Raw genomic sequence first — 12,921 nt, 5'->3', positions numbered from 1 at the left:
TTTGGATTTTCAAAATGATACTGACTTCACAGAGATCTACTCTCTGATTTAAATGACTCAATGAGTCTATGAGTTCAAAAAGAAAAGTTTTATAAATAAAGGTTGAAAACCAGCAGAAACTCCCCATGTAGTAAAAATTATCACTTTTGCCTTACAACTAAAAATGATCATTAAATGATGATGCTCCAAAAATCTATGAAAGTCTCTTCAAACTCATGAGAAGAGTCAGAATAAAAGCAGAACTCTCAATTACTGAGAATTTTTAATGGCTTCCTATTTCTTTTGTGGACATCCATCAGTATTTTCATAGTCCAAAGCCTCTCCCATATGAACAACAATATATTAAAATGTATTTTGATTCATTTATCAAACTAGATTAAACTATGTTTAAACATTGCTGGTTCTAGATCTAAAACTGGAGTATTAAGATTCACCACATTACAAAAAACCTACGATTCTTCAAGTCCATTTGCCTAATATACACTTGCCATGCCTAACATTACAAGCCTCATCCTAATCTGGAATTTAGCTATTATTTGATACTTTATGCTCTAAGATTCCTTCCTTAAGTCTGAAGCTTTAATTTAAGCCAGCTGTTCCACAATAACTCAACATGTGTGGGATTTTCCCACTAGATGAAAATGCTAAGTAGGAATTTTTTATTTTTAAAGATATATTATGCCCATTAAGAGATGGCTCCTTTTAAATAAAAGCAAATAAGTTGTCACAGTTGGTTCAGCCATGCAATGTGAAAATGATCCTGTGCAACACAGCTGGGTTTGTCACTGGTATTGCCTTGGCCGTGTTATGGGTTAATGTACAAAGTTACGTTGGCTTTTTTAGCTTTCCATTTTTACTGACCTGTGCACTTTGTTTCATGCTGATAATTAATGCACAAATATTAATACAACAATGTAATATTCTAATTCAGTGGTTTTTATTCAAATTAATTTTCTTCTGAACAGCATACACTGAAGACTATTTGTGCTCATAAGGGAGAGTGTATAAGTGCACATCTGTACTATAAAATGCTACTGATGTATTATTAAAATATAGACAATTTTAGCACTGAAACATATTGTTTTTCAATACAATTTTGATCACAAGAAAATGGCAAATGGCCTCTAGAAAAAAAAAAAAAAGCACTGTCATGGAAGAGGCACTGGCAGGTGAAGGGTTAAAATCAGTGCAGGATTTGAGAGTACCAGAACCTTTTCCTGCAAAGTCCTTCTATGGTGTGATCCAGGGGAAGGTCCAACTCAAGTGCTGGATGTTCATACAGGATTTCCTATGACTAATGCTGTCAGCATTCAAGACTTTTGATTTAAAATGTGGGTGTTATACACAGATAGGAAATTTACCATTTATGATTTCTTATTTGAAAATGAATGAAAATTACTCTGATTTTCAGATTCATTTGCTGTACGTGGAATGATAGCATAAAATAAGGAAGTCACTAAGTGGCATATGCTGGGATTGCCTGCCAAGCTTTTACACAAGTCTTTTATATTTGGATGGGATTCACAGGAAGCTTGTACAGGAAGGCCTTTTCCTTCCTTATTTTTCAAAAGCTTTGCTGGATGGAAATTATGCCAGTGAGTAAAAGAGGGGAAGGGGGAACAAACCACCATCCTGGTCATTTTGGTGTCAATTCAAGCAAAATTGGAAGTCACATCTAGATGACATTGATGCAACCTGTTGTACAATAAACTAACAAAACCAAGCCTAGGGAGTGCAAAAGATATTTTTGATTTAAAAGATTCAAAACCAAAGTAATACAGAAACCAAACCAAACTGGAAAATGCAAACTTGAGATGTAATCTGTTACAATTAAGTTAAATTTGCCAGTATTTCTAACAAATGTGCCATGGCCATGTACACTCTCCAGTAGGTTTGATCTGAATTCTATTGCAAGCTCTGGCTGCTTCAGATAATGTTTAAATAGAGATATTTTATTGAATTAAACATGAAGTCACTAATAGCACTTGAGCTGTCATTACAATATCCCTTCTATTCACTTCTTAATGTCACGTTTATCCCATTTTCATGATGTAATATTAACTTTTAATTGAAACTGAGATTTCCCTATGTCTTGTGACACAAGGGAAAAAGAAGGTTGATTCCAGCTATTAAAAATCACTATTCTTTCTTTAATCTGGGTCTTCTAAAATCCCTTGTGGGCATATTACTGTTCTATTATTGAGCCAGGGATTTTGCTTCACTGGGAACTATATGATATAAAAATACATTTACAGGTAAATTACAGTGGGTCTAGATGCCTGTTCAGCATCTACCATGTCACCTCACAGGAGTCCCACAAGTCCCAGAGAACTCAATTTAAACCTCAGGGTCTTGTAAATCCTATTTAGGCAAGGAGAAGAAAAAAAACCAACCAAAAATGAAATAAGAAAAAAGCACAAACCAAAAAACTTTTAAAACTTTCTCAAACAAGGAATGCTTCAACTGCACAGTAAAGGAAACTGAATTTACAAATGAGTGCACTGAGGTTAGAGGGACAGTGTGGAAGAGACTCAAAAAGGCATAAGGTAGCAATATGCAAAGGATGAAGAGGAAAGTAGTGCAGGGACAGTGGAAGACATCAAAAGCATTAGGAAGGATGCCTGAAGAGATGCAGCTCTTGTAAGGCTGTTGGTGGACGTGTGCAGGTGTCTCCAGCTGGACATCAGAACCAAACATTCAAGTTTTGAAAGCTATTATTTATTAAATAAAAAGGATGCTGAAATAATGAGTCAAACTTGTGCTTTGTCCACAGAGCAGCTGTGGCACAGGTACCAACCCTGTGTGCTGTGAGAAAAGGCATTGCTAGGAAAAAGAAAATCCATGCTGATGTGTTTGCATTACTCCTGTGACCAAAACTATCTTTCTTTCAAAAAGCCTCTTTATGCAGCAAATAATTCTCTGCTCCTAGTGCAGACTAAAGGAGCAAGGAATAAAAGACTTAGCTCCAGGTATAGGAATAGAGGAGTCTGAAATGCAAGTCTCCAGTTCAGATGGGACTGCACATGATCTGCACAGCGATGGAAACTGAGGGGGCAGCCAGGTCATGCCTTTCCCCTGCTGCATGAATCACTCTTTGAATGGAAATTTGAGTAGGAAGACATAATGGCTTGGGAACAAAGAGAGCTGCTGGAATACCACAGGTGCAGCCCAACACAGAAGGGTGTTTTGGGACATGCCAAGGAAAGCAAACACCATGAATCTGGAGTTGTCAGGACTTTGTGATTTAGGGAGCTCTCCAAATCAACAAGGGTGTTTCTCACGGAGTCAAACAGGCAGGAGGACAGCTGAGGTCCTGAGCCAGTGCTCCAGTTAATCAGGTCCTCGATGCTAGACCTTTATTCAGAATTCAGAAAAAGATAGGAGGTGCTAATGTTCTGCTGATGTTTCTGGGAGTCAAACTTGCACTTCTCTGCAGCACCTCTCTGGAGCTGGATGTGTAACCATATCCTTTGCTGATCTGGAGCTGAGGTAAGGTGCAGGAATCCAGACCCTGACACACAAGAAGACACTTTCTGGGGGAACCAAAATAGGCAGTTAAAGGCAGAGGATTCAAACGGAAGACAGGGGAAGCTGCCAGAACTGGGAAGAGGAGATAACACGAAAGAATCAACTCTATGTGCCTCAGAAAACCCTCTGAATGAGAAATACTGTGAGACTGAGCAAAATCTACCAAATTTCAAAACTGAGAACAGACTAAAACACTTAGAAGAAACAATTACATGCCTGAAATTTTCTGCTACAGCAGGAAAGTTAAACCTCATTTTGATGTATAACAAACATAAACTGAATGCAACTAAAAATCCAAGATGATTTTAACCAGTTGATCAGGTTGGAGTACCACTAAATTATAATAAAGACAAACAGAATAAATAAATAAACAAGCAATTGCTTCCATGCATTTTTTCAGAAGAAGGAAAAGAATACCAATTTTTTTTTTTAATGTGGTTACAAGCAAGCCCCTTGAGTAATTTGAATCGTCTGAAGACTAGGAAAGTGCTATAGATGGAGAGATTTAGATAGAACAGTGAAGATGTACTGGTGATGGATTTTTATAATCACTTAGAACAAAATTCTCCTTGGCACTGGTGCAAATTCAGAATCGTTTTCACTAAGTACTCTACCTCTACAAAGCCAATTTGGCCAAAAGGCTTCTGAGGGAGATGCAGTGACAGCACCACACCCTTCTGGGAGCAATGCTGGGGTGTGAGGAGGATCCTCACTGTCTTCAACAGTTACAGAACTTCTATAAAGTATTTTCTTCTGTAAGACTTCACTGACAAAGTGCATGTTCCTGACTCACAACCAGAAGGGCTTGTTTGGTTTACACTGCAAAAAAATCTGCCCATTTTGGAGAAAGACCCTGTCCCTCTCTACATTTGGTTTTGCTGATCCTTGAAACTGCCTCAGCATTTAGTAACTCAGTACTTCTACATCATTTATGTCTTATCCTAATGATAGGAGGGCTTGCGTTTCACCATAGCTGTTTTCTGTTAGCCTAGGTCTGAAAGGAGGCATTTATAGCTCTAAAATTACAAGATAAAATTATACCACTGATACAGCTTTCAGCCAGTTAGTGTCCAGGTTTAGTCAACAGATTGACGATTAGCTCTTAAATTTAAATTATGCTTGTGACAGGAAATATGTCTGCAAAATAAATATGTATAGAAACAAATAACCAGTAATACTGCTCAGTTAGACAAAAAACTTGCAAATTTTTTTTAACTTTGCATTATGAAAGTTGCAGTTGCTAAATACATCATTCATGATATCACAGCTAACATTTTTTCTGTTTCTTTTGAAAGAACTTTTATTTTATTATGTTCTGAAACAAGAACGTTTCTTTACCTTGGTGAAGCAAAACTAGCAATTTCTTTTTCCTTCAACCTCCACTGTGTAGCTTTTTAGAAAACAGCCTGGCAAGTAATGCCACGAAGAACTTTGGAAAAATACTTAAATCTAATTATTCAAAACCTGAATGGCAAAAAAAAAAAGGTACCTAAGTAGTTTGGTCACTCTTCTTAAATTCAGTTATAAATGTATGATAAACTGGAAAACAATCCTAATCCTCACTTTGGCTGAGTTATTGATCTTAAGCCTCATTCCTACAGCTGGATGCAGCCAGCCCGCTCTGTCAGCATTTACAGCCATCAGTGGCACTTTGCAGATGTTCATTGTCCACTCACAGTTACCCCGACTTGGGAACTTCATAAAAGTACACATTAATCTTTGGGGAAAAAAGCAGTTTGCATTGCACGGGTGCAGCGCTTAACTGACCTTCATTTGTTTATGCCTGAGGAAACGGCCCTACAGGGCTGAGATAAGACCTTGGCTTGTTTTGGAAATAGAATAAAATACCTGGGGTATTATACCAGCTGTTGCAATATTGGTATTTTGAAAGCATCCATGAAAAGTGAGTAAATCTGGGAAGCTGTGCCTTCTGCAGGTCCCTCTTTCAAGCCCTGTGCCTGCCACAGGCTCCACAGGGGTGGCTCTGTGCCACCAAGGAGTGCAGGAGGATGGGACGGGACGGGACGGGATGGGATGGGATGGGATGGGATGGGATGGGATGGGATGGGATGGGATGGGATGGGATGGGAGCCCAGCTGCGAGTCAGGCACAGAACACGAGACTGCCCAGATCAGCTTTCCCTGCCCTCAGCGGGCCCCACTCAGGCCCTGACCCCTGTTCTGCGTGTGCCACTGGGGATGGCACTTCCCTAGGGAACACCTCCCATCTAAATACCAGCCAGGAAGGCCCCGAGCTTGCTCTCCACAGAAATATGACTGACACAAACTCATCACTCAGCACCAAAGCCCCCCTTTGGACCTCCCTCATTTACTGCAGTTCATCTTCAGGCAAAGCCAAGCACTGCATTTTGCCTCTTGCAGACGTCCTGACTGCTCAGCTCTCCCAGTGTTAGAGCAAGTGAAGCTCACTGTAATCATCACCATGAACACTTCTTGTACTGCTGTTTCTCAATCCAGCTCTACCTAAATATAGCTCCACCTCAACCAGCTTGGCCACACTCAGATTTCTGGTTATCCAAAACAAAGCTCTATTCATGAGCCATGTTTATTAAGAAAAATGCCTTGATCACCCAGTCATATTTCTGCATCCCTCACGATGTTTAGATAATGATGTTGGCTGTATTATCTCTTACAGGCTGGTTATAGCACAGCGAGATAAGTTCCCAACCACGAGCAAGGCAAGAGCCTCGGTGGAGGAATGGTGACCTCTGCAGGTGCCTCACTCCCGCAGCCACATCCCCTCACAGGCTCCTTTCACCACACTCAAGATGTACTTTGGGTTGCTTTCATCTTCGAGAAATTAAAATAGAGAAAATTAAATGTATATTTGATGATGACATGGCAACATAAAATCAGCTAGAGAACACGGGCATGCGTTAATTTAAGAAATAAATGTTCATCGCTGAGAAGTCAGAAAACAATACTTCAAAGGACAAGAACTTCAAAGCACTCTATAACTTCAAAGCACTGCACCAACAGTAATAAACACTTAGGACGTGTCTGTGAGGTAGAAAAAAATTTCCTTTTTTAATGCTTGTGTAAACAGGGAACAGGGATTAAGGGATTTGCCCAAGGACATGAGTTAGGAGCAAAACTGAGATTGTATGTCAGAAATAACTGACTCAAGTGTCCCAGCTACAGCTGGATTTAAACAGTTCCCTGCACAGCCACTCATCCAGTAGAGGCCAAAATTTATATCTTTCCTATCAAGGGCATCACTTGCCCTTCAAATCTACAAATTTAGTAAAGCCCACAATTTTATTTTTAAAATAACTTAATAAATAGCCTTTTAAAATAATATAATAATCCAGTCCACATGGCGCTAAAGAAGCCAGCAGAAATAAAAGTGGTCTGTGAAATTCCTTATGCCCCTCTGACAATAAATAAACATAAAAGATAACAAAGAAGCCCAAAGATCTGCCTTTTATTCTCTCCAACTTCCTTATTTTCTTAGAAGTCCAGTAATATTAAATACTGCCATTTTTATTTTTAATGCAGTTTCCTGCTGATCCGACATATTTGTGGTCTCATGCACTTAATTAAAAGAGAAGAGGTGTTGAGCCTTAATATTTTTCCCTTCTCTGAAACATTTACATGTCAAATAAAGTGAGTTAATAAGTGAAAAAGATATAAACAAAAAATTACGCTTCAAATAGCCAATTCTGAATCTCTTTGTGAAGTCATTGTTGGAACAAAGGCTTAATTCTAAAAGTAGTCAGAATAATAATTTTAAAATAAGGGCTTTTAAAACGTAATTTCTAAAAACATATCTATACAACAAGCTTCCAAAATTTTCTTGTCAATGTGATTCTTGTTTTAAGACAGAGTTTCCTCATAAGTCACATATTTATAATGAGAAACTTTTCAAAAAAAATGCATAATTATGTTTTGACAACTGTGATTTGCATCTCATAACACATCATTTGCCGCTTATTACTTTCCAAAATAAAGTGAAATGGCTCTGAAAGAGATGCTGCCTGCAAATATTGTTCAAATGTTCCTCCTCAAGGCCAGGGAGGAGAACTGCACCCTTCCATCTCTACTAGGACCTGCTTACTAGGGAAATTCCTGTATTCAGAACACTGGGAAATTACTGCCTTACTAATGGAACCTTACAGAATATCACCATTTCTTCTTTTAAATTTTTCAGGAGTTCTAAAAATTCCCGTGCCACCTATAACAACTCTGCTCAGCACGCACGTAACATTTTCCCCTGCCAGAACTCACAACTTTCCTGTGAAGGTGATCAAGGATTGTTATCTCTATTTTGCATGGGAAGAATAATAATGACAATATAAAGATCCCATTTCCCCAAACTAAGTAAGAACTGATTTACTCAAGGCACAGATAGACCTTCAGGATCTAGGGAGATCGAGTTAAGTCAAATCAGAAGACTAAATAATTTGCAGCTCACAGAGTGAGTCGCTGGCAGATTTGAGAACACCATTCAGTGCTCCTGACTCCCTACATTAAACCACGGTTTTCCATGCTATGAGTTAACAATCATTAACTAAATGACAAAGGTTTTGCTATTCTTGGTGTAGTGCCCTTCTCTGCATTTCAGAGGAATTACAAGGCTCTTAAATTGGCTGTCAAATTCGCTGACTTGGTAACTGGCTGGTTTTCAAAATATATATTAAAAGTCTTGCCTTTCCCTGCTATTTCTTCAATAAAACTTTTTTTTTTTTTTAATAGAATAAATTTTGTGATCTTACTTATAAAGTTAAAGTCAACAGCAAAAAATTAAAAATCTTATCAGTCACCTTGTACATACTATTAAAGAAAATACATACAAAGGGAGCAGGACCCAGCAAAAAGGGCACTGAATGAAGAAACTAATGACAAAATTTCCCACTTGCTTAAATAAGGTCAAGATTTCAACTTTTTAACTCATTTTACCTCCAGCTTTTCTCAAGTTCTATAATCTCAATTTTTCTCTCAATTGGTTTCAAAATGTGTGGATAATTACTATTTTATTTCCTTCTCTTCCATAGGGAATTTAAACACCAATAAGTTAAATTAATTACAGCTAGATCCCAAGGTCCTACATCCATATGGAAGACTACACAGATTTGAAGCTCTAATTATACTTTAAATATTGCACACTGAATCACACGCCTTGATCCACCTCATGTAAAAGAATTAACTTTTCCAGACAGACTCTGTGTTAGAGCAGGAATGACAAGGTAAATGGCCTTAAATATACCCCTGACTGGAGCTGTAGCTCATACTAGAAAGGCTGGATCACTTTTTATAACCAGCTGCTTAAACAGTTTATTTTTATCTAGGTCTTTATGCTTTTATTTCATTGCATTATAGGGTTTTCACCTGCATAGCTGGCAGTGTGCACTCTTTCATTTCAGATCATACGAGGTGTGTGATCATGGCAACAGTAACTATGCTGTGAATTTTCTTTTGTCATGTTTAATTGACTGGTCATTTAGGAGCCAGCTTGGCCAGAGGAACAGAGGAACTCAACTAACAACTATCTTCTATTCAAATATCAGATTCACAAAAGCATTTTTTTAACCCCTAATTATGCATTAAAAATCTGGAAGAAGCCTTCCAAGTGAAATATCTTCAGATATCACAGACTTCTGTTTTGTTATTAAGCTGTACTCGTTGCTAAGGAAGAACAGAGAAGATCAAAGGACTTCTAACAACTGGAAACTCAAAGGTGAGGGAGTTTTGATTTCTTTAAAGATTTATCACTGATCTACAACGGTTGTTCGTTCATAGTTCTATGAAAAGACTGAAATTATGTGAGCCTGCTTCGCTATTTCCTATTTACCTTCAAACAATACCTCAATTCACTTTTTGATTAGCAATATGAACATGCATTCAAGCAGCCTGTTTACAAATCCATACGCGGTTGAAGTCCTAAGGACTAAAAAAGAAGAGCTCGTACAAGGCATAAATGACCCAGACCAGCTCCTGCACTGGCTGATAGATAATGGTATTTTTACCCCAGAAAAAAAGCTGGTCCTGAGTTTCTACAGGACACGAACAGAAAAGAACTCTCGGGTTTTAGACATACTCATTTCTCAAGGTGAACGAGCCTGCAGGCTCTTTTTTTATCCATGTTTAAAGCAAGTGGAGCCAAAACTTTACAGCAAGATAAGAAAATACGTTAGTGAAGTAAATGAAAGCATTGGAGATGCCAGAAGACAATTGGTTGGGTATTTACTTGAAAAAGATAAGGTTTGGGTTGAAAATAGCAGTGAACAGCGCCAGGGGAAAAAAGACAGACCTGTGGGAAAAAAGCATAAAGGGGCAATTAAGAAGAAAGGAAAAGTAACTCCACTTTCAAGGGCAACAAAGCCTAGAAAAGATCATGCTGCTGTCGACATCTTTGCTGCAGTTGCTAAAGGCTCCCTGCCTGAGTTAGAGAAAACACTGAAGGATAATGATCTCAGTGTGCTAAACCCTTCCAGTGAAACACTTTTGCATGTTGCAGCTGCCAATGGCCATCTATCCATCATGGAATATTTGCTCAGCAAAGGTGCAAGGACAGGTGTGAAGGACAGGAAAGGGAGAACAGCCCTGCACAGGGCTGCTGAGAAAGGCCACGGAGGTGCAGTCAAGGTGCTTCTCCAAGGTGGTGCTTCCATGCACGCTCTGGACAGGGAAGGCAAGACACCACTTCACTGGGCTGCAGAGAATAACCACAGTCACATATTGAAAATGCTCCTGAAAGAAGAGGCAAGGAGTTGCAGGAACCAGCACAACTTTTTGCACATGGCAGCTCTTAGAGATGAGAGCAGCCTGGCCAAAATGCTTCTAGAGGCTGGTACCTCCACTGAAGGAAAGGATGAGAGAGGACAGACTGCTCTCAGTTATGCTGTTTCTCGGGGATCTGAAAACACTGCAAAAGTACTTCTAGAAGCTGGAGCCACTGTTGATTCCAACATGGTTGAAAGAGCCTTCAACAGCGACCACCCATCCATCTTCAAAATACTACTGGAATATTCTAAAGATCTGTCCTCTGACATAAAGAAGACAGCTCTTTTTAGAGCTGTACAGAGGAATCTGCATGGTGTTGTAGCAGCTTTAGTAGACAGAGGCACAGATATCAATGCCCGCAATGAAATTCATTACACTCCTTTGCTGCTGGCCTGTGAAATGGGCAAAGCAGAGTCAGCACAAGTTCTCATGGAAAAAGGAGCAAACTTGGAAATAAGGACTCCTGCTGCAGACACAGCTTTGCACTTGGCAGTTCGGGCTGGGGCTGCTTCCATCGCAGATCTGCTCCTGCGCAAGGGGATGGACACAAACGTCAGGAACCAAGCCGAGGAAGCCCCACTCCACATTGCTGCGCTCCAGAATAAGGGAGCATTGGTAGGCCTTTTAGTCAATGCTGGGGCCAAAACTAACGCTGTCACTAAAGACTTTGTTACTCCCCTGCACATCGCAAGTCAGAGAGGTCACGCCGATGTTGCCCGACAGCTGCTGCACCACAAAGCTCACGTTAACGCTCAGGACAAGCAGGCAAAGTCCCCTTTACATTTGGCTGCTGAGCAGGGAGACAAAACAATGGCAGAGATGCTCCTGAAGGCCAGAGCTGATCCCAACGCACAGGACAAGGAGAAGAAGACTCCCCTGCACGCTGCAGCCACAAGAGGACACCTCAGCATTGTGGAAGTGCTGTTGGCTAACAAAGGGAGAGCTGGAGCTAAGGACATGGATGGATGCACCCCGCTGCACTATGCCACCATGAAAGGAAACATAGACATCGTAAAAATTCTGCTGGCCTCAGAAAAAAATAAAAATATTGACGACAGAAACATTTGGAGGAAGACAGCCCTGCATATTGCAGCGGAGTATGGACATGGAGAGGTGATAAATCTCCTCCTGAGCCACGGCGCTGCCATCAACGCCTTGGACAGCAGCAGGGACACTGCCCTGCACTGCGCCTGCAGGGCCGGACACCTCAGTGCTGTGAGCGCCCTCCTCAACTGCCCACGAGGGGAAAAAGCAAGTTTGCTTGCTGTGAACAGCCTCAGAAAGACTCCACTGCAAGTAGCAGAATTTAGTAAGACAGAAAATCAGGCTCAAATTGTAACCCTGTTGAGAAAGAAAATGTTAATAACAAAATGAAGATGTAAAAAAACCCCTTAACATTTAAATTCTCTTTAATGTATTTTGAATAGTCCTATTGTAGAGTATGATTGAGAATTATGCTTGAGCTGGCAGAATTAAGTTAGCAAAGGTGATCTTGGAAAAAAATGGATCTTAAAGACACTGTTAAACTTTTAAGTATTGATCGGTCTTCTACTTCTCTCATGAATGTCATACTTGGGACCTATTTAAAATGCTCTAGCCTTAAACACATTGTGTTTGACCTCCTCTAGTACAAATCAAGACAAAGATAGAAAATATATTTTCATATATCTGTGAATATTAGCCTGTATGGATAGCTTAGTTAAGCATTGTTTGGTAAAACTACAATTTAAAAAAAAATCTATTATGAATAAGAAGATGTCTGTATCCTCAAGGTATTCCTGAGACTACAACAATTATTAACAATTATTTTTCTTTCTTTTATCATACCATTGTCTAGATTTTGCATTTTTAAGTAGAGAGAACAAAAACCGTTGCATTTGTCATTTATTATTTTCACTTTGAAACCCATTCCACCACAAAGATGAAACGTTCAGAATAAAAAGGTTGCAACAGAGTTTGTTGGTTCAAAATATTTGTATTGAGATGACAACACAAATATAAACAGAAACACTTTCTGAGTCAACAGAAAGTTCTCTGGGGTTAATGATAATTAACCCTTACACTTCCCTTCAGATTACAAGCCAAATTATCTTAAACACTCAAATACCTCTCGTGAAATGAAACACATTGAAAAACATATGAGAATAAAACCGACTTTTTCTTATTGATAAAACAACACTTTAACTTGACCCTCACAATGCCCTGGTGAATGAACAGACATGACCACATACTTGAAGGACACAGGGGCACACAGCCTGTGCGGGTACCCAGGATCACAGAATCATTTAGGATGGAAAAGACCTCTGAGATCATCAAGTCCAACCTTTGACAGATCACCACCTTGTAAACCAGAGCACTGAGTGCCACGTCCAGTCTTTTCTTAAACACCTCCAGGGATGGTGACTCCACCAACAACCTGGGCAGGGTGTTTCAATGTTCAATCACCTCTTCTGTGAAGGAATTTTTCCCAATATCAATCTAAACCTCCCTTGGTGCAACCTGAGGCTGTTCCCTCTTGTCCTGTCCCTTGTTCCCCGGGAGCAGAGCCCGACCCCCACCTGGCTGCACCCTCCTGTCAGGGGGTTGTGGAGAGAGAAAAGGTCTCCCCGAGCCTCCTTTTCTTTAGGCTGAGACCCCCAGCCACTCATCA

General features: G+C 39.8%; 1 protein-coding gene across 1 annotated transcript; it reads left to right on the top strand.

Annotated features, from left to right (window-relative positions):
- Nucleotides 1–9,383: 9,383 nt before the first annotated feature.
- LOC309576145 (CARD- and ANK-domain containing inflammasome adapter protein-like) lies at nucleotides 9,384–11,645 on the top strand (the record flags this gene model as incomplete). The annotated part of the gene is made up of 1 exon (XM_082287192.1): nucleotides 9,384–11,645. The coding sequence occupies one exon, from the start codon at nucleotides 9,384–9,386 to the stop codon at nucleotides 11,643–11,645; it is 2,262 nt and encodes a 753-aa protein (XP_082143318.1).
- Between the last annotated feature and the right edge of the window lie 1,276 nt (nucleotides 11,646–12,921).

This window comes from Coloeus monedula, assembly GCF_965178545.1.
Source record: "Coloeus monedula genome assembly, chromosome: 9".
NCBI classification, from domain to species: domain Eukaryota; kingdom Metazoa; phylum Chordata; class Aves; order Passeriformes; family Corvidae; genus Coloeus; species Coloeus monedula.
Note: the sequence above shows the minus strand (reverse complement) of the source record. Positions and strands in the feature narration are given on the sequence as shown.